Below are 22178 nucleotides of genomic sequence, written 5' to 3' on the forward strand. Positions count from 1 at the left end.
AGCATGATCTCTACCTCAGGCTTACTGATTTTTCTTCTGCCATCTCGAACTACTGTTGAGCTTCTTCCTTTTTTTTTTTTTTTTTTCTGTAGAGACAGAGTCTTGCTCTGTCGCCCAGGCTGCAGTGCAGTGGTGCGATCTTGGCTCACTGCAACCTCCGCCTCCTGGGTTCAAGCAATTCTCCTGCCTCAGCCTCCTGAGTAGCTGGGACTACAGGCACACCCCACCATGTCTGGCTAATTTCTTTTGTATTTTAGAAGAGATGGGGTTTCACTGCATCTGGTCTCAAACTCCTGAGCTCAGGCAATCTGCTCGTCTCAGCCTCCCAAAGTGCTAAGATTACAGGCGTGAGCCACCACACCTGGCTAATTTTTGGTGTTGTTTTTTTGTAGAGATAGGGTTTTACCATGTTGCCCAGGCTGGTATTAAACTTCTGAGTTAAAACAATCTGCTCACCTCAGCCTCCCAAAGTGCTGGGATTTCAGGCATGTGCTACTGTGCCTGGCCCTGTCTGCTCCTTTATTTCATTACTTGGCTGCACTAATTAAGTTTATATCTTCTTCAGTGTGACGTCTCTGATTTCATTCCTTAAAAGGTGCAGGCTTAGGTATACACAGTCACCAGGGATAACAGTAGTTTCAGCAGGTCTGTCTTTGACTGCTTATTTTGCTAACTGCTTTTGTTGGTATCACACTCAGCTGTAAGCCTCCAATTTCCAGTTGATTTCTCTATTGTTTTTGACAATGCCCCAAGGCATGAATTGCTCCACAGTGTGATCCTATTAAATTTGGGCCCCTTTGCAGGGGTTATCTGATCTGACCCCAGGAGGGCCCTTTTTTTTTTTTTTTTTCTTGAGACAAAGTTTTGCTCTTGTTGCCCAGGCTGGAGTGCAATGGCGAGATCTGGGCTCACTGCAACCTCCGCACCCTGGATACAAGCAATTCTCCTGCCTCAGCCTCCCGAGTAGCTGGATTACAGGCCTGCGCCACCATGCCCAGCTAATTTTGTGTTCTTAGTAGAGACAGGGTTTCTCCATGTTGGTCAGGCTGGTCTCGAACTCCCAACCTCGGGTGATCCGCCTTCCTTGGCTCCCCAGAGTGCTGGGATTACAGGTGTGAGCCACTGTGCTGGCCTCTGACCCCAGGAGGGCCCTTCTTAGCTCTCTCTTCCTCTGGTTCTTTCTGGTTAATTACTAGCCTACAATTTAGCTGTTGTTGTGGAGCTACTAACTTCCTCTTAATTGCTTACCACTAAATTCTCCATTGTTTTTGATAGCATCCTTAGGGTTGAACTTTCCCACAGTGTTCCAATTGTCAGTTTGGAAATAGCTTTGGAAATAGCTTCAGAGCTCTCTATTCTTTTTTTTTTTTAAGACAGAATCTCGCTCTGTTGCCCAGGCTGGAGTGCAGTGGCACCATCTTGGCTCACTGCAAGCTCCGCCTCCCGGGTTCACACCATTCTCCTGCCTCAGCCTCCCGAGTAGCTGGGACTACAGGAACCCGCCACCATGCCTGGCTCATTTTTTGTATTTTTAGTAGAGATGGGGTTTGACCGTGTTAGCCAGGAGGGTCTTGATCTCCTGACCTTGTGATCCGCCCGCCTCGGCCTCCCAAAGTGCTGGGATTACAGGCGTAAGCCACCACGCCCAGCCAGAGCTCTCTGTTCTTATAACCTGCATCTCCCTTGGGAAAATCTGAGTCATTGCTCTTGTTGTACCCAGGCGAGTTAGAGAAAACGCCACACTTTGAGATGAATTAAGAGTCCTTTATTAGCCGGCGACCAAGAGACGGCTAATGCTCAAAATTCTCTTGGCCCCGAGGAAGGGGCGTGATTAACTTTTATATCTTGGTTTAGGAAGGGGATGGGGGGGTCTAGTTAAAACAATTTTACAGAAGTTAAGTAGTCAAAAAAGTTAAAAGGATAAATGGTTACAGGAAAGTAAACAGTTCCAGGTGAAGGGGCTTTAAGACTATTACAAGGTGATAGACACGGGGCTTTGGGCGTTATCAATCAGACGAATTTTTGGGGACTGCGGATATAGCTTGCCACAGTATCTTATCAGTTAATTGCATTCTTGGATGTGCTGGGAGTCAGCTTGCACAAGTTAAGTCCTTGAGGAAGGGGCTGCCAGTGAAAGAGCCAAGATGGAGTTTGTCTGGTTCTCTTAGCTAAGGGAGAAACAAGGCCAGGTGAATAAGGAAAAAACAAGGTTGGGCATTACACTCTGGAGCTAGGAGTGAGGAAAGCGGCCTGACTCTCTGGGAGTTACATGCCTGCTTTATGGGCTCAGTTGAGACAATAGCCTCTGGTGTTCTTGGCTTACTTCTGGCTTGGAAAATCCATCTTGACTGAGGTATGGAGAGGGTGATCAAGGCCCTGTGTCTTGGCCTGCCATACTTATGGTAAAGCCTCCACCTAGAGTGGAAGTTGGGTGTAGGGAGTCCCTGACCTCTTGGCTGGACCCTCCTGGAATTTAGTCTCTGCAACACAAAGCTAGAGGGGCGTGAGAATACTGGCAACCAGCCCCTCCCTGAAAGATACCATAGCCCTTGATTGGGAGTTAAGGAGTACGATCTTCTTGACCATATCCAAGAAGACTGAGTGGAGCCTCAGAGTAGAGCTTCTATAGCACTGAGTTGGGACAGGGGTTTGGTTAGGGAGAAATGGATTGTAGCCTAAATGCCACAGACTCAATGTTCTTATGGAGATTTAGTAAACTTTCCTTATCATTTCTTCATTTGCTATATTCCCTTAGGACAACCGGCAGAGACTTTAAATGGTTATTTAAAAAAATTTTTTTCTTGCCAATACACTCTGGAAGTCATTTTTCTATTAAATTATTGTTTGTATTCTACAGTTTTACCAAAAACTAAAACAATGACGTTTATTTGTATCCTTTAGGATATTTTAAAAATAAAATTTTTATAATCTCAAGACATAAAATGCCATGAATTTAAAGAGAATAAAAATTCAACAGCTTTTTAATTTAAAAAATATTTATCATTCAGAAAAATCTCAGTAGAATAAAGCTATATCCAAGTTTTAAAAAGACAGAATTATAAGAGAACATTACCTTGAGCAAATTTTTCTATTACTTTTAAGTGTAATAGTTTTGCTTATTTGCAAAGCACTGTTGTTGCTCTTCAATATTTTTCTTTCATGTGAGTGACTGTACTTTTAAAACACAAGACTATATAAAATCATAATGCCAAGCAACACCAGTTACCATCAGCTGGAAAATCTATTCTTTTTCTTTAAATACTATTCAGGGTGGACTATCTTTTTAAAATTCTGGAACACAAATGGATTTTAAAATATATTATGTTGTTTACTATCAACTTTCTAAAAGCTATAGTGTTGGGTATGTGTACACATGTATACTTTTCTTTTTTTTTTTTTTGAGATGGAGTCTTGCTCTGTCGCCTAGCCTGGAATGCAGTGGCGTGATCTTGGCTCACTGCAACCTCCACCTCCCAGGTTCAAGCAATTCTCCTGCCTCAGCCTCCTGAGCACATCTGGGACTACAGGCGCGCACCACCATGCCCGTCTAATTTTTGTATTTTTAGTAGAGACGGAGTTTCACCGTATTGGCCAGACTGGTCTCAAACTCCTGACCTCAGGTGATCGGCCCACCTCTGCCTGCCAAAGTGCTGGGATTACAGGTGTGAGCCACCGCGCCTGGCCACACATGTATTTTTTTTTTTTTAGCATTAAAAGATGATCAGGGAATATTAATGCAAGCTAAAGAGCCCGTATCATGTGAAACTTTCATTTGCCATCACCATTATTGTTATAATTCTAAGAAAGGGATCACATAAATTATAGTTGAAAGAAAAAAAATCCCCTCATGTACTTGGATTTCCAAGTACAAAGTTTTGCAACAACAGAATTATTTTTAGTACACTTGTATACAACTAGTAAACATTTAAATTAGTTTTTAAAAACTTAAAACTTCAATTGGAATGTGCTAATTCAAGCCAAGTAGCAATTCAGGTGACCTTTATATTTGCATTATAAGGCAGTATTAAAAGATTGAGACCGCCTGGGCGCGGTGGCTCATGCCTGTATTCCCAACACTTTGGGAGGCCAAGGCAGGCTGGTCACCTGAGGTCGGGAGTTCAAGACCAGCCTGGCCAGCATGGAGAAACCCCATCTCTACTAAAAATACAATATTAGCTGGGCGTGGTGGCGCATGCCTGTAATCCCAGCTACTCGGGAGGCTGAGGCAGGAGAATCCCCTGAACCCGGGAGGCAGACGTTGCGGTGAGCCCAGATCGCGCCATTGCACTCCAGCCTGGGCAACAAGAACGAGACTCCTTCTCCAAAAAAAAAAAAAAATTTAGTCTTTGTCCCTGTTTATGTCAGACTGTTTACTATGCCTGAACAGAACCTATTTTTACCTAAATGACCTCCTTTTCTTGGCAATGTTATAAACAATACAATAGCCAATTCAGAAATAAGTACCTGCACCTCAAACTTGTTTACTATGATAAATTATTTAAATGAAAGCAGTTGGTGTACATGCTGCTTGCTCAGTTCTCTCCAAATGGGGATTTATGTCTGTTATGAAAAGAAAGTAGCTTGAGGTTAAATAATAATGCTAATATGCTAACTAATTATGATTTCCATTTTTATAATCTTACCTGGATTCTTCATTCTGGGACACACACATAGAATTTGTCTTTTATGTAGAAGAGTACTTAGATTGAAGGTATATACTTTTCTTTTCTTTTCTTTTCTTTTTTTTGAGATCGGAGTTTCGCTCTTGTTGCCCAGGCTGGAATGCAATGGCGCCGCCCTCACTCACTGCAACCTCTGCCTCCCAGGTTCAAGCGATTCTCCTGCCTCAGCCTCCCAAGTAGCTGGGATCACAGGCATGCGCCACCACACCTGACTAATTTTGTATTTTTAGTAGAGACAGGGTTTCTCCATGTTGGTCAGGCTGGTCTTGAACTCCTGACCTCTGGTGATCCACCCGCCTTGGCCTCCCAAAGTGCTGGGATTACAGGCATGAGCCACTGTGCCCGGCCGAAGGTATATACTTTTCAAAATATTTAGGAATAAATCTAAATATTCCTGAGTACTTCCAGGAATTGCTAGAAAGATGACATATAAAACCAAACTTCTTGAATACTTTGTAGCTTGAGTTCCATGAATAATCTGTAAAAGCCTTCTGATTGATCAGCATGAGTTCTAAATGATGTTATCAGACTATGTAACTTCAAGTAATCTTTTTTTTTTTTTTTTTTTTTGTGACGGGGTCTCGCTTTATTGCCCAGGCTGGAGTGTAGTGGCGCAATCTCAGCTCACTGCAACCTCCACCTCCCGGGTTCAGGCAATTCTCCTGCCTCAGCCTCCCAAGTAGCTGGGACTACAGGCACTCGCCACCATGCCCAGCTAGTTTTTGTATTTTTAGTAGAGACGGGGTTTCACCATATTGGCCAGGCTGGTCTTGAACTCCTGACCTTGTGATCCATCCACCTCGGCCTCCCAAAGTGCTGGGATTACAGGCGTGAGCCATGGCGCCCCGCCCAACTTCAAGTAATCTTCTAATCATTATTTCTATTTTTGAGATACTGGTTCATAAAACATCAAATATGCATGAATCACAGTGCTATCCACTGGCAGCATGGCAGTGAACTACAATGAAAACCAGTTCTACAAAAGACACTTTGAATGCCATTGTTTCACACCTTTAATACTGTCTTAAAGGTTCTATTGCTCTTCAACGATCTTAGTGTACTTTGAAATATAAAAGTAATAATTATCATTGGAACAGTTATTCTAAATCTAAAAAGATAACTCCCACAGCAATATTTGTTTACTCAGAACATATTTTCACTTCCAATATATGTAAAATTTCTCACAAAGAACAGAACTCACAGTTTGAACAGAAACCTCAGTGTTTAAATCTCCACATTCAGTAAAATAAACGCTACATAGTAGGTTGTTCTGAATATAAATCACGCATTTAACTAAATGGGATATAATTTCTAACTTGTGTTAAAAGTGAAGAAATAATTTTTTATGTGAAGCCTTGTCCCAACTCAGTCAAGTGCAAGATTATCATATGATACAAATCAAACTCTACTAACACAGCATATTTGTCAGAGACTTGAGGGCAGATACATAACTACAGCTGGGGAACTGGATGTCCTTCAGCTAGGGTGTAATGAAAGAAAAAAGCGTATCATAGATCAGGTCCCAGTTTTAATTACTTCATTGATGACAATGCCTTACTTTATTTATTGAAGAATGTTTCTTCCACTGAAAATACACTTCTAATTTTATAATGCAAGACAGTAGGGGAAAAAATAGGAGCCCATGTAAAAAAAAAAATCCACTCTTAGAATCTGAAGTTATTGATCAGATATGCAATGACTTTTTTCTGCTGTGATGATAATCAAATCTTTTTTCTTAAGTACTGACTTGCCAATTTATCTTTGATAACTGATTCAGAAAGATAAATGAACCTTGTGACTTTACATATGAGAATATGTACATATGTATATATATATTCTAAGAAGTTATGTCCCATGATCTGACCCATACTTCTGATTTAAAATATAACTAAATTCTCTCAATAAAACAGTACTAATTTTAAGTTTTAAACTGAAATCACCCTTTTACCACACTGTTCTCATTCTCTTTACTTTTTATTTTTACATTATTTCTATAAATACTAAAGAAAACCCCCAAAATCCCCAATCTTGAAACCAACTTACATTAGAGGTCTGAGGTTAGTTTATAACTTTTAAAATATTTTGTTAAAATGTAAAAAACCTGAAATTACAAACAAAAAAATTTATAATTTTACAGTATATATAGAATTTTTTTTAAAAAAATATTCTGAACTGTTTTTATATAAGTAATCAAATGTTATTTTTTTAAATGAAACTCCTTTACAGGCTAGAGGAGGATATGTGGTATTGCCCCATTAGAAATCAATACACATTTCATTTTTTTATGCTGGTACTTCAACTATTTCAAAGTAGTCATTTGGTAGAATCACATAACCTCTTTCTGATACGTCATCTTTCTCTTTCTGGAAGTGAACAACCTCCTTTAATTTTTCAAGCTGCCGTTCTTGCCTTCTGCATCGCTGCTGTGCGGTCTTGAGCTTCTTTCTGAGTTTTTCAACTTGCTGTTCTAGCTGATGAATCCTTTTCCGCTGGTGCATTGTATCCTCCACAGTATAGTTGTGGTCACAGAAAACTGAGAGATTAACAGGGGTCTGAAGAGGCGGCATTAGTAATCCAATAGCAGCATCAACCTGGGAAACAGGAGGCGGTAAAGGAGGTGGGGGAAGCTGTTCCTGTGGCTCCAGAAGATCTTCTTTCTAAAACAAAAATACAAAGTATGTTTGAATTTAGTAACTAAAAACAGTTTAAAAGAATCTGTGGACTGACCAGGCGCAGTGGCTCATGCCTATAATCCTAGTACTTTTGTGAGGAAGAGGTGGGCGGATCACCTGAGGTCAGGAGTTTGAGACCAGCCTGGCCAACATGGTGAAACCCTGTCTCTGCTAAAAATACAAAAATTAGCCAGATGTGGTGGTGCACGCCTATAATCCCAGCTACTTGGGAGGCTGAGGCAAGAGAATTGCTTGAAACCAGGAGGCGGAGGTTGCAGTGAGCCAAGATCATGTCACTGCACTCCAGCCTGGGCAACAGAGACTTTGTCTCCAAAAAATAAATAAATAAATAAATAAATAATAAAAGAATCTGTGGAATTTAAGAAATACTGACTTTTTTTGGGAATCAGTGGTATAGAAACATTCCAAAATGAGAAAACAGTTTCAGTTTGAATAAACTTTTCTACCTGAAGTAGAGGGACGGTGCAAAAAAGAGACAAAATGAATCATCAGATCTAATTAAATATTAAGCACTGACAAGAAAAAAATGCTTTGAAACTAAACTGTCACTGATAAAGAAAACCCAAAACTTATCAATATATAACTGGCAGTACGGAGTGGTTTTTAACTAAGTTACAAAGCTGGACTAAGTTTCTTAGTGTGAGGATATTTATCTTTAATAAACTGCATTTTGTGTTTTCAGAAGTATATCACTGTTAACTACAAGGTTCCAGGCACATTTATTCTCTTAACACTAACTCAATTTTCCACATTTTAATCAATGAACACATCAGTTTGATAAACAGAAAGCAACCCAATATTTTAAAACGCATATTACCTTGTCATGTGGCTCAGTACAAAGAAATATTGTGGGCACAGCATTCTCTTTCAGTAACTTGTTGTTGCACTCTCTCTTAAAGCAGTCTGGAGTAAAGTGCTCTGAACAAATACTGCTATACTTGGTGGGTTTAAAGTTTTTTCTTCTGACAGCTGCCTCCCATTCTTTACAAAGACTGGGTCGAGTAAGAGGAAACCTAAGAAGAAGGCATAATTCAATTATCTGTCCTGATTTTTTAAATAAATAAAGGCACCCAAACTTTCCAGCTTAGGAAATATCTTACATTGGTATTAAAGATGTTACAATTGTATTATCCTATTGGATTAAAGATTAGCTCTAGTTATCTATTTATCTCATTTATTAATTTTTTTTAAAATTTTTTTGAGACGCCGTCTTGCTCTGTTGTTAGGCTGGAGTGCAGTGGTGCAATCTCGGCTCACTGCGTCTCCGCCTCCCGGGTTCAAGCGATTCTCCTGCCTCAGCCTCCCAAGTAGCTGGGACTCAGGCGTGCACCACCACGCCCAGCTAAGTTTTGTACTTTTAGTAGGGATGGGCTTTCACCATGTTGGCCAGGATGGATTCGATTTCTTGACCTTGTGATCTGCCCGCCTTGGCCTCCCAAAGTGCTCAAATTACATGCGTGAGCCACTGCGCCTGGCCCTCATTCATTAACGTTTAACTTTTTATACTGAGTTCACCAAAAGATTCAAGTAAAATACATACTATAGAGTAAATGTGCCCACGGCTCATGCCTGTAATCCCAGCACTTGGGAGGCCACTGTCCGAGGGACTACTTAAGTCCAAGAGTTCGAGACTAGCCTGGGCAACACGGCAAAACCCTGTCTCTACAAAAAACACAAAAATTAGCTGGGCATGGTGGTATGTGCCCAGGTACTCAGGAGGCTGAGACTGAGGTGGAAGGACTGCTCGAGCCTGGGAGGTCAAGGCTGCAGTGAGCTGAGATCGTTCCACTGCACTCCAGCCTGGGTGACAGAGCCATACCGTCTCAAAAAGAAAAAAATAACCTGTATTCATATTTTTTACCAGTAATTTTCCGTGTGCTGCACAGAGAGACAAAGATTGCACATTTGTATCTGTGTACTGGGAAAAAGGGGCTTCTAGTTCTCTTAGCATCAGTCTGACAAATATGAATAGGCTAAATTTGAATTAAAGGCAGATAATAACGAAAGAATTTATTTTCTAATCAACTGGGATGTCCATTAGGCCCAGGTAAACGGGGATAGTGAGAGTTTACATTTATTGTGGTAATTTTACTCTTCCAAGTTAAGAATTTGGTAAACTGGGGGGATTAGAAAGAAAAAGGGAAGGGAATTTCAAATTTATGTTTCACAGTCTCTCTTCCATGTACGATATGCTAGAGCCTGACTCTGCTAGTAAGAGATCTTTATGACAGTCCCTTTTCTTTGTACGACATAGCACTCTCCGCTGCCACTATGTAGAGGGTGGGAGAAGTGGTACTCCTAGAAAATCTCAGCTGGGGCTGGGCGTGGCCTGTAATCAGGCCTGTAATCCCAACACTTTGGGAGGCTGAGGAGGGCGGATCAGGAGGTCGAAGTATGGAGACCATCCTGGCCAACATGGTGAAACCCTGTCTCTACTAAAAATACAAAAATTAGCTGGGCGTGGTGGTGCACACCTGTAGTCCCAGCTACTCGGGAGGCTGAGGCAGGAGAATCGCTTGAACTCGGGAGGCAGAGGTTGCAGTGAGCTGAGATCGTGCCACTGCACTCTAGCCTGGTGACAGAGCAAGACTCCATCTCAAAAAAAAAAAAAAAAAAAAGAAAGAAAATCTCAGCTGGAACGGTCTCTATAAGTATAAACTAGGGTAGCATTTGCTGGTAAAATTCAGTACCTATGGCCTCCTGGCTCTGTAAGTATAAACTATGGTAGCATTTGCTGGTAAAATTCAGTACCTAGGGCCTCCTGGCTCAAGGACGACAAATTTACAGCTGTTTGTGAGATTCTCTTAAGATCTTTCCCATCTACTCTCCCTAAACCTGCTATTTTGGATAAGGGATAAGATGCAGGTTAGCCCTTCTTTTGATTCAATCCATATCTGCTTAACATCTAGCAGAAACAGTTGTATCTTTTTTTTTTTTTTTTTTTTGAGATGGAGTCTCACTCTGTTACCCAAGCTGGAGTGCAGGGCAAGATCTCAGCTCACTGCAACCTCCATATCCCAGGTTCAAGCGATTCCCCTACCTCAGCCTCCCAAGTAGCTAAGATTACAGGCGTACGCCTGTATTTTGTATTTTTAGTAGAGATGGGATTTTGCCATGTTGGCCAGGCTGGTCTCGAACTCCTGACGTCAGGTGATCCGCCCACCTTGGCCTCCCCAAGTGCTGGGAATTACAGGCATGAGCCATCGTGCCTCGACAAAAACAGTTATTTCCGACGTGTGAATACCCTCTTTAAACTAGTTTCCAGTGCCAATGAAACATTTTCCATAATTTTAGATTCCTTCTGCCAAGCCATCAGAAATGTGGGTGGGGAGCTGCGCATGTAATCCTGTAACCATCACCTGACCTTTCCCTACATTTAGAAAGAACATGTTTACAGAAATTCCAATTAAATCAAGAGATAATATTAGGATATCCTGAACCGAATCCTCTAAGTGTTCTATCCCCTTCTCCAAGGGGTAACATTATTACTCTGGAGACCTATGTTCTACACACTCTTATTTCTATAGGGTCCATCTCACATGATATCAAACATATTTAAAAAATGCATGGACACGCCCCTGGTAAACACAGATGGCCCCACAGCAAAAAAATAAATTAACTGAAAAGATATTTAACATTTTGCTTTTGTAATTATTTACCTAATTATAAAAGATAATTAGCTAATTACCTATGGCTAATCTGTATAGTTTACCCCTGGATCTGATTTCTTACCTATCATCTGCGTATAGGTGTCAGGAATTCTTGCAAAGAAAACTTAACATAAATGTAATTAAAATTTGTAAACAAATTCAGCTGAATGAAAATGTTATGTCACATTTTACAAGCGTTTATCATAAGTAATTGCAACTCTGCACTTTTTTCCTATTTTCAAGAGAATATTTTTGATCCTATCACTCTTAACTGTGCTACCTACTGGATAAGACAGCTCTGAAAGCTGTGGGGCAGTTTCTTTCGAAAGAGCTTCCTCTATGCACAGGTAATGCCATAATAAATAAAGATCCGTGTGAGTCATTTTATTATGATCCATGTTGTAACTGTCCATATTATCATTATTGTGTGCTGAAAAGATAACGATTTATCTCGGCAGTACCTGAAGCTTTCTCCAAAATACAGGGTCCTTAAAGCTTAGTTCCTAGAGATTGAGGGCAAAAATTCTCCCTGATTTCCCAGCCAAAAAACCCTTAATTGCTACGATGCTGGCCTCCCATCCACGGCAAGGGCGAAAAGTAATGATTTCTTCGTTTAAAGGCCTTTGTTTCTATTTTAAATTTACCCCTTAAGACCATATTAAAACACCTGGCTGCTCTGTGACCCTGGTGGTGGCAAAACCCGCGCCACCCTAGGCATCGCCCGTGGGCTCCGAACGCGTCAACCCAGGCCGTGAGCGAAGCCTGCAACCAGGGCCTGTTCCAGGAGCGCGAGAAACGGCTGCCGCGGCGACGCGCGCCGAGAACGCGCGATCGGGCGGCGGTTCCCAGCGGGACGCGGTGGGAAACGCCCGGCAAGGCCGGCCTCGGACCCCACCCGCCCCTCGCGCGGACACGCGCCTGGCTCCGCCCCCGGCTCCGCCGGCCGCGCGCCCCCACCCCGGCTGAGACCGGCCCCGCGAGGCGCGCAGGGTCCTCACTTGTGGAAAGAAACGGGCTTGTCCTTGTCGTAGCGGTTCTTGCAGCCGTAGGCGGAGCAGGACTGCACCATCCTTCCGGTCCTCAGGCACTTCACTTCTGCCGCCGCAGAAGGCAGGGGAAGTTGTTCTCAGTGTCGCTGCGCTCGGTTGGATTCCCTCGCTTCTTTTGTAGCTTTAGCCAACAGTTACAGTGATGGTGGCCTCCCTCGGGGGTGACTAGTGTGCCCGTTTTGTTGTTTGCCTTAGCAGAAGGACCACAGCCATCGCCCGTCTCCCATCTCCAAGATGGCGGAGGCAGCTTCAACCTCACCTCTCGCGAGGGGTGCGTCCCACTGTCTCTGATTAGCCCCGAGGTCAGAGGTAACGTTTCCTGGGAAGCTAACTATTGGCTGAGGCCAGGTGTTTCCGGCGGTGGCTTCAGAGTTGCCGAAGTGGGCGGAGCCCTGAGCTTCCGGCAGGCAGGAAGGAACTGCTTGTGGGGGGGAGGAGGCGCGGCGGGAGGCCGGATTCCTGGGGCATCCTCCAGCCCCGGGCTGTTCCCGTGGGTTAATTGATGCGGACCTTTTCTGGGGCAGCTTACAGTAGGGAACAACTAGGGCCTCTTGGAGAACAGGTGTAAAGCCGAGGTCGTTGGCTGATTGCGCCCATTTCTTTAAAAGGGCGGACACAGATGGTGTATGATTAATAAAATTGTGGAACCTTTTCCCAGAATGCTAATCTTTATCCCATTACCTGTGTCTTCAGGTATCACAAGTTTCTGTGAGAGCCAACGTGACAGATTTTTAGCAATGAAAAAAGACACACTCGCCAAATCATCTCAATTGCCAACGCAGAAGCGTTTTATATATTTGTATGTATATATATATATGTGTGTGTGTGTATGTATATGTGTGTGTGTATGTGTGTGTGTGTGTGTGTGTATATATATATATATATATGTAATTTTTTTAATAAATAGAGGCGTTGTCTCCCCACGTTGCCCAGGTCAGTCTGGAACTCGAGCTCAAGGGATCCTCCCATCTCGACCTCCCAATGGGTTGGGATTACAGGAGTTGAGCCACCAGGCTGTCCCTCCCCAGAAGCTTTTCTGAAGGGCTCTCCATTGCTGTGATTTCCGTGTGCTGTGTTGCAAATAGCGAACTGCTGCAGCAATTTTCACACCTGAGAGAGAATATGTTAGAGGGGTTCGAACTAGAACGACTCTGTGTTGAGTGAGGGCTAGGAAAATGAGGCTGGGACTTGCTGGGCTGCATTCCCGGGAAGTTAGGTATTCCTAGCCTCTAGATGTATATACCATTAAGGCAACAGATTGATAATGTTTACTACACAGACCCAGACTACCAAGTGTCCAGATATCCCGATATTTTGAGAACAGAAGCATTCCTAATTTTGCTTTAAAGATAATAATATTGGGCTGGGCACAGTGCCTCACGCCTGTAATCCCAGCACTTTGGAAGGCCAAGGCGGGCAGATCACTTGAGGTCAGGAGTTCAAGACTAGCCTGGTCAACATGGTGAAAACCGTCTCTACTAAAAATACAAAAATTAACCGGGTGTGGTGGCACATGCCCTTGAATTTCAGCTACTCTGGAGGCTGAGGCAGGATAATCGCTTGAATCCGGGAGGCGGGGGTTGCAGTGAGCCGTGCTTGCACCACTGCACTCCAGCCTGGGCGACAGAGTAAGACTCTGTCTCATAAATAAATAAATAAAGATAATATCGATTCTTACATAATATAGTAATTAATCCTTTATCACAAACCCTTGTAGCAAAGCACATCTCCCCATGATCTTTTTTTATCCTATATATAAACTAAGTGTTGTACTTAGGGTGGACGCGTTCCTCCTCTTACTTTCGGGAATGCCCTACTCTGTCTGTGGAGTAGCTGTACTTTCACCACTTTACGTTCTTAATAAACTTGCTTTTGCTTTGTACTGTGGACTCGCCCTGAATTCTGTCTTGCCTGAGATCCAAGAACCCTGTCTTGGGGTCTGGATTGGGACCTCTTTGCTGTAACAGTTTTACTTCATTCCCTGCTCCTTTTCTTTATATAGATCTGAGCCAGGCAGACCTGGAGAGCGGACTGTTGAGTAATCCCTTGGCCCTTATTCTCTACCTTTCCTGCCCTTTTAAATGTTGGTGTTTCCCCAGGGTTCCATCTTCTGCCCTCCTCTAACTCCTAAACACCCTGCTCCTTAAACTGAACCAAATGCCATAATTCTCTCATCTTTTATTTCCTTTGTATATCCGTTCTGCCTTTGGGATTATCATCTGTGAATTATCATCTGTGAATTATTTGTTCAACAGTTGTCTAAACCAGAAACCTTGGAGTCATCTTGGATTTTTTTTGTCACCCATAAAACCCGTTGATGACCAGGTTAATTTTGTAGACTAAATAAATAAATGCCCCTTAAATCCATCCCTCTTCATGTCTCCTCACTGTTGTTGTTGTTGTTTTTTGTTTGTTTGTTTGAGAGGGAGTCTCACTCTGTCGCTCAGTCTGGAGTGCAGTGGCGCAATCTCAGTTCACTGCAACCTCCGCCCCCTGGGTTCAAGCGATTATCCCGCCTCAGCCTCCTGAGTAGCTGGGATTACAGGCACCCGCCACCATGCCTGGCTAATTTTTGTATTTTTGTAGAGACGGGGTTTCACCATGTTGGCCAGGCTGGACTCGAACTCCTGACCTCAGGTGATACGCCTGCCTCGGCCTCCCAAAGTGTTGGGATTACAGGCGTGAGCCACTGCGCCCAACCCTCACTGTTCTTTAATTATTATTATTATTATATTTAACAGAGATGAGGTCTCACTGTGTTGCCCAGGCTGGTCTCAAACTCCTGGGTTTAAGCTATCTGTCAGCCAGGGCCTCCCAAAGTCCTGGGACTACAGGCGTGAGCCACGGCACCTGGCCTCCTCACTGTTCTTGACCAAGCTCTCATGGTCTTAACCTTGCAGCAACCCCTTAACTATCCTAGTCTCCAGTTTTACCTCTCTCCATTCTATCTTCCATAGAAGGGTGGTGCATGCCTGCCACGCCCTTGCTCATATCCTTCCAAGGCTACCTGCTGTACTGAATAAAATCCAAACTTCTTATGGTGAATTATAAAGCTCTTTAAGACCAGGTACTTCTACTCTTCCACCATCATCTCCCTCCACTTGTCTTTACCTTTGTTCCAGCTTTATGTCTTAGAGGGCAGGCTCTTTTGTGGTTTCTTTAAATAGGCTGTTTTCCTTGGCTTGAAATGCCCATCCCTGACCTGTCCACCCTTAAGATGTGGCTTAATGGCCTGGTGCAGTGGCTCACGCCTGTAATCCCAGCACTTTGGGAGGCTGAGGCGGGTGGATCACATGAGCCCAGGTGTTCAAGGCCAGCCTGGGCAACATAGTGAGACCCTGTCTCTACAAAAAAAATACAAAAATTAGCCAGGCATGTTGGCACACACCCGTAGTCCCAGATACTTGGGAGGCTGAGTTGAGAGGATCCCTTGAACCCAGAAGGTTGAGGCTGCAGTGAGCTGTGGTCATGCCTTTGTACTCCAGCCTGAGCAAACAGAATGAGACCCTGTCTCAAACAAGCAAACCAACAGTTACCACGAGCTGGGTGTCAGGGCTCAGGAGGCTGAGGCAGGGACTCAAGGCAGCCTGGACAGCATAGTGAGACCCTGTTTCTAAAAAGTTGTTTTTAATTGGTCAGGTATGGTGGTGCATGCCTGTAGTTCCAGCTACTTGGGAGGCTGAGGCAAGGAGGATCCCTTGAGTCCAGGAGTCTGAGGCTGCAGTGAGCTATGATCATGACAGTGAGATCCCATCTCTAAATTTTATACACATACACACACAGATATGTATTGCTAAAAAAAAAAAGCTAATGATCACCTGAGCCTTCAGCAAATGGTGATCTTTTTGTTGATGGAGGGTCTTGCCTTGATGTTGATGGCTGCTGACTGATCATGGTTGCTGAAGGTTGAGGTGGCTGTGGCAAGTTCTTAAAATGAGACAACAATGAAGTTTGCTGCATCGATTGACTCTTGCTTTCATTAAATATTTCTCTGTAGCAAGTAATGCTGTTTAATAGCATTTTGGTCACAGTAGAACTTCTTTAAGAATTGGAGTTAATCCTCTCAAACCCTGCCACTGCTTTATCAACTAGGTTTATTTAATATTCAAAATATTCTAAATCCGTTGTTGTCATTTCAACAATGTTCACAGCATCTTTGCCAGAAGTAGATTCCATCTTCATAAACTACTTTATTTGCTCATCTATAAGAAGCAACTCCTCATCTGTTCAAGTTTTATCATGAAATTGCAGCAACTCAGTTACATCTTCAGGATCCACTTTTAATTCTAGTTCTCTTGTTGTTTCTATCACACTTGCAGTGACTTCTTCCACCAAAGTCTTGAACAACTCAAAGCCATTCATGAGGGCTGGAGTCAATTTCTGCCAAACTCCTGTTAATGTTGATATTTTTCCTCCCATGAATTATTGATGTTCTTCAGGGCATCTAGAATGATGAATCCTTTCCAGAAGGTTTTCTACTGACTTTGCCCAGATCCATCAGAGGAGTCACTATCTATGGCAGCTATAGGCTTACAAAATTTATTTCGTAGGTAATAAAACTTGGAAGTCAAAATACTCCTTGATTTATGGGGCTGCAGAATGGATGTTGTGTTACAGGCATGAAAACAACATTCATCTCCTTGTACATCTCCATTAGAGCTCTTGGGTGACCAGGTGCATTGTCAATGAGCAGTATTATTTTGAAAGGAATCTTTTTTTCTGAGCAGTAGGTGTAACAATGGACTTAAAATATTAAGTGAACCATGCTGTAAACAGATGTGCTGTCATCCAGGCTTTATTATTCCATTTATGGAGCACAGGCAGAGTAGATTTACCATTGTTCTTAAGATCAATAGGATTTTTGAAATGGTAAGTGAGCATTGGCTTCAACTTAAAGTCATCAGTTGCATCAGCCCCTAACAAGGGAGTCAGCCAGTCCTGTGACACTTTGAAGCCAAGCATTGAATTCTCCTTCCTGGCTACTAAAAGTCCTAGATGGCATCTTCTTCCAATAGAAGCCATTCTATCTACATTGATAGAATGTTAGTGTAGCCACCTTCATTAATTATCTGAGCTGGATCTTCTGGAGAACTCACTGCAGCTTCTCCATCAGCACTTGCTGCTTCACTTTGCACTTTTATGTTATGGAGATGGCTTCTTGCCTTAAACCTCCTGAACCGACCTCTGCTAGCTTACAACTTTGTTCTGCAGTTTCCTCACCTCTCTCAGCCTTCACAAAATTGAACAGAGTTGGGGGGGATTTGGTTTAAGGGAAGACCATTTAAACTTTTTTTCTTTTGAGACTGAGTCTCGCTCTGTAGCCCAGGCTGGAGTGCAGTGGCGCAATCTCTGCTCACTGCAACCCCCACCTCCCAGGTTAAAGCAATTCTCCTGCCTCAGCCACCCATGTAGCTGGGATTATAGGCGCGCACCACCACACCCAGCTAATTTTTATATTTTTAGTAGAGACTGGGTTTCACCATGTAGGCCAGGCTGGTCTCGAACTCCTGACCTCAAGTGATCCTCCCACTTTGGCTTCCCAAAATGGGATTACAGGTGTGAGCCATGGCACCCAGCCCATTTAAACTTTCTCCATATCAGCATTAAGGCTGCTTAGCTTTGTTATTATTCGTGTGTTCACTGGAATAGCACTTCTGATTTCCTTCAAGAATTTTTCCTTTATGCCAGGCACGTTTGCTCACACCTGTAATCCCAGCACTTTGGGAGGCTGAGGTGGGCGGATCACGAGGTCAGGAGATCGAGACCATCCTGGCTAACACAGTGCAACCCCATCTCTACTAAAAATACAAAAAAAAAAAAAAACCCAAAAAATTAGCTGGGCATGGTGGTGGGCACCTGTAGTTCCAGCTACTCAGGAGGCTGAGGCAGGAGAATGGCATGAACCCGGGAGGCGGAGGTTGCAGTGAGCCAAGATAGCGCCACTGCACTCCAGCCTGGGTGACAGAGTGAGACTCTGTCTCAAAAAAAAATTTTTTTTTCCTTTACATTCACAACTTGGCTGTTTGGCACAAGAGGCCTAGCTTTCAGCCTGTCGTGCCTTTCAACATGCCTTCCTCACTACACTTGATCATTTCTACCTTATGATTGAAAGTAAGAATCTTAGCAAGGACTTAGTGGGCATTGGTATGGTTACTAATTGGCCTAATTTCAATGTTGTTGTGTCTCAGGCAATAGGGAGGCCCAAGGAGAGCGAGAGAGACTAGGGAATGGCCAGTCAGTGGTGAGTGAGAACACATACAACTTGTATCAATTAAGCTCACCATAAGTGGGTGCGGTTTGTAGCACTCCAAAACAAAGATCAGTAGTAACATTAAAGATCACTGATCACGGATCACCATAACAGCTATAATAATAATGAGAAAGTTTGCAATATTGCGAGAATTACCAAAATGGGACAGAGACATGACTTGAGTACGTGCTGCTGGAAAAATGGTGCCAATGGACTTGCTCGAAGCCGCGATGCCACAAACATTCAATTTGTAAAAAGTACAATATCTGCAAAAATCAATAAAGCAAATTACAATAAAATGAGGTCTGCCAGTACCAAAATGCCAGAATAGTAGTTTATTAGCATTACCATGGATGTTGAGACCGCTGGGAATATCTCTGAGGTCTTCTGTGCCTGTGTCTGATAAAAGTCAGAATGGATAACATTGTGAACTGAGAAAGTGTATTTCAACTTAGAGTTCCCTGAAATTGTTTTCTCATTCATTGATTCAACAAATAGTTACTGACTATGCTGCACGCATAGTTCTGGGGGCTTGGGATATGTCAGTGAAGGAGATTTCTGCCCTCAGGGAGCTAATGTTCTCAAAGACATTAGGGAGGCAGATAGCAAACACGTGACCACAGAGTATGTTAGCCGGTGAGAGGTGCTCTGTGGGCTGAGGGAGTTGCAAGTTTCCTTATGGTGGACAGGACAGGCCTAACAGAGGAAATGGCTATTGTGCAAAGATCTGGAGTTGGTGAGAGTTGGCTGTGAGGATGCCCGGCGGAGGAGCCTAGCAGTCAGAGGGACTGGCCAGGGCAGAGCTCCTGAGGCTGGGCGTCTTCGGCCTGCTCAAAGGACAGCAAGGAGGGCTGGATGGCTGGAGCAGAGTGAGCTGTGGGGACAAATGTGAGATGAGGTTAGAGAGGAAATGAGCAACCAAGGTCACATGGGGCCTTGCAGGCTGGCGTGAGGACTTTACCTTTACTCTGTGGGAAAGGGAGAGCAGGCTTTCCAGCAGAGTCACACTTGAGATGATCATCGGGCTGCGTTGCATGTAGGGAGCCAGGCACTTGGGGCCTGGGAGACTGCCTGGAAGGTCGCTGTGATCCTTTAGGTGAGAAGTGAGGGTGGCTTAGACCTGGGCGGCAGCCATGACGGAGTAAGAAGTGATCTTTTCTTGTCTTCTGCCCTTTCCTGTCTTTCCCTTGCTTTATTTATTAATCTTTAATGTGTTGAGCACTACTGTGGTGGCAGGCATAACGGTACATCTGTGAATATCTGGGTGGACAAAACTAACATTGTCTCTGTTTTCATAGAGCTTGTGTTCTAGTGAGAAGCAGACAGACAATGGAAATGTCAATATAATGATGCTGTGCTGAGATGTCTGAATGCCTCAGAGTGCCCTGGGGTAAGGGGAGGGGAGGGTCACTGCCTACTTTTGCACTACTTTTCCACTGCCTACTTTTGGGTAGTCTGAGTGAGGAGGGAACATTTAACCTGAGAACCAAAGGATGGAAACACAGTCTAGTAACATGAAGCATAAAAGTGGTGAGGCTGAAGGGAGCATTCGGTCATGGGGTATATGCTGAGGCCCTGACCTGCATCCGACTGTACAGGCAGGAGAGTTCTGTGTGTCCAGGCATGCAACAGCCTCTTGATGGGTCTGCTCACTTGCACAGCTGCTCTCCTCTGATGAACCCTACACACGGTAGTCAGAATGACCTTTTAAAAATGTTTGTTAGATCATGTCTTCCCACTGCACGTAAGTCCAAATCAACAGCCTTCCTGCTTCTTCAACCTCACTTCATGCCCTCCTTCCAGCTCCCTGGGCTCTACCACCACAGCCCCCATTGGGCTCCTGGATACACAGAACTCTCCTTGGACTGCGGTGGTGGCAGAGGGTATAGAGTGATAGGATTCGACATGTCAATGGTAGAAATGCCAGGGCTTGTTGATAGATGGTTATAAGAGTAAGAGAGGCTGGGTGCAGTGGCTCACACCTGTAATCTCAGCAATTTGGGAAGCCGGGACTGGTGGATTACCTGAGATCAGGAGTTCCAGACCAGCCTGGCCAGGGTTTAGTAGAAACCCTGTCTCTACTAAAAATAGAAAAATTAGTTGGGTGTGGTGGTGGGCATCTGTAGTCCCAGCTACTCGGGAGACTGAGGCAGGAGAATCGCTTGAGCCCAGGAAGTGGAGGTTGCAGTGAGCCGAGATTGTGCCATTGCACTCCAGCCTGGGTGACAGAGTGAGACTCTGTCTCAAAAAAAAAAAAAAAAAAGAAAGAAAAAGAAAGAATGAGAGAAGGATTCAGATATTAACACAGAATTAAGCTTGCACCTCTGGCTTGAGCGTTTTGAGATGGGATCTCCTGTCACTCAGGCTGGACTGCAGTGGTGCAACCCACAAGGCTCACCACAGCCTTCACTTCTGGGCCCAAGTGATCCTCCCACTTCAGCCTCTGGAGTAGCTAGGACCACAGGCATGCACCACCACGTCTGGCTAATTTTATTTGTAGAGACGGGGGTCTCACTATGTTGCTCAGACTGGTCTCAAACTCCTGGACTCAAGTGATCCTCCTGCCTCGGACTCCCAAAGTGCTGGGATGATAGGTGTGAGCCACCACACTGTCCTCGCTTGAGCATTTAAATGGATGGATGGTGGTTCCTTTTACTGAGAGTCAAACGGCCTTTAATAAAAAGAAGGGAGCTATTTCTGCCAGCAAAGTAAAGGCCTTGGTGGGGGAGAAGTGGTTTAGGAAAACTAGGTTGTCACCTGGGAGGTGCAGGAATATCAGAAGAGAATGAACGTTTAAGACAGTTCAGAGAAGCTGGGGGCACAAGCCACTCAAGCAGCACCCAAGGATCACCTGCCAGCAGGGTGCCCTCTTGGTGTCTATGATCATTAATCCATCTAGAATGAAACTGGTCAATGTGGTGTCCCTCAGCCAAGTTCTCTTCCTTGTTCCCTTTTCTTGTTTCCTGTCTTCCAGTGATCCATAACTTGGAAATGAAATATATACTTTTATTACCTGTTGAATATAATCCTTATATTTCCTTATTTCAAAGTGGTAAACTTATCATTGGTATGGTGAATTACATGTAATTTATTTATTCATTTATTTTTTTCTAATTTTTGAGATGGAGTCTCACTCTGTCACCCAGGCTGGAGTGCAATGGCATGATCTCAGCTCACTGCAACCTCTGCCTTCCAGGTTCAAGCGATTCTCCTGTCTCAGCCTCCCAAGTAGCTGGGACTACAGGTGCGTGCCACCACACCTCGCTAATTTTTGTATTTTAGTAGAGATGGAGTTTCACTATGTTGGCCAGGCTGGTCTCAAACTCCTGACCTTGTGATCTGCCCGCCTTGGCCTCCCAAAATGCTGGGATTACAGGTGTGAGCCACTGCGCCCAGCCGAATTACATATAATTTAAAACAAAATTTGTTGCATTGAACTGAATGTTGAATTTTTCTTTGTAAAACATCTCCATGACTAAATTTTCACTGTGGTCTGCAAATTAATTTATTTGCTTAATAGAAAAATAATTTTCAGCACTGGGCATGGTGGTTCACACCTGTAATCCCAGCACTTTGGAAGGCTGAGCCTGGGAGTTTTAGACCAGCCTGGGCAACACAGCCAGACCATGTATCTACAAACTTTTTTTTTTTTTTTTTTTAATTAGCCAGGTGTGGTGGCACACATCTATAGTCCCAGCTACTTGGGAGGCTGAGACAGGAGGATCACTGGAGCCCAGGAATTCGAGGCTGCAGTCAGCTATGATTGTAACACTGCACTCCAACCTGGGCAACAGAGTGAGACCCTGTCTCTGACCAAAAAACAAACACACAAACAAAATAAAAAACCTAACAAA

At 43.8% G+C, this 22178-nt stretch overlaps 2 protein-coding genes across 6 annotated transcripts in view; both read right to left on the bottom strand.

Moving 5' to 3' along the window:
- Nucleotides 1-5677: 5677 nt before the first annotated feature.
- THAP1 (THAP domain containing 1) lies at nucleotides 5678-12468 on the bottom strand. 2 transcript variants are annotated; one of them, XM_003823275.5, is made up of 3 exons: nucleotides 12024-12468; nucleotides 8193-8388; nucleotides 5678-7339 (listed from the first exon to the last, which is right to left on the bottom strand). In XM_003823275.5, exons 1-3 carry the CDS (start codon nucleotides 12092-12094, stop codon nucleotides 6965-6967), a joined length of 642 nt encoding a protein of 213 aa, XP_003823323.1. In that variant the 5' UTR covers nucleotides 12095-12468; the 3' UTR covers nucleotides 5678-6964. The 2 variants fall into 2 exon arrangements, with proteins under 2 accessions (XP_003823323.1, XP_008975154.1); XM_008976906.7 differs by lacking the exon at nucleotides 8193-8388 and having other exon boundaries at nucleotides 12024-12383.
- A 4840-nt stretch (nucleotides 12469-17308) lies between these two features.
- RNF170 (ring finger protein 170) overlaps nucleotides 17309-22178 on the bottom strand; it is a 48870-nt gene continuing 44000 nt past the window's right edge. Inside the window, exons 7-8 of one of the 4 annotated variants that reach the window (XM_014345932.5) lie at nucleotides 19286-19414; nucleotides 18626-19198 (exon numbers count right to left, since the gene is read on the bottom strand). In XM_014345932.5, the coding sequence (XP_014201418.1) occupies nucleotides 19097-19198; nucleotides 19286-19414 (231 nt within the window). In that variant the 3' untranslated portion in view covers nucleotides 18626-19096. Of the gene's footprint in view, nucleotides 19415-22178 lie in introns of all 4 variants that reach the window. The other 3 variants (XM_055116522.2, XM_034966027.3, XM_034966026.3) reach the window with 3 other exon arrangements.

The sequence above is a fragment of the Pan paniscus genome, chromosome 7, assembly GCF_029289425.2.
Source record: "Pan paniscus chromosome 7, NHGRI_mPanPan1-v2.0_pri, whole genome shotgun sequence".
In the NCBI taxonomy this organism is placed as follows: Eukaryota; Metazoa; Chordata; class Mammalia; order Primates; family Hominidae; genus Pan; species Pan paniscus.

Bases quoted from the DNA above. Each gene is read 5' to 3' on its own strand.
- THAP1 (XM_003823275.5), bottom strand. From the start codon at position 12,094: ATGGTGCAGTCCTGCTCCGCCTACGGCTGCAAGAACCGCTACGACAAG. The intron at 8,389-12,023 runs GTGAGGACCCTG...CCTTCTTCTTAG, and splicing joins AAGCCCGTTTCTTTCCACAA to GTTTCCTCTTACTCGACCCA. The intron at 7,340-8,192 runs GTAATATGCGTT...TTTTTGTTTTAG, and splicing joins GTACTGAGCCACATGACAAG to AAAGAAGATCTTCTGGAGCC.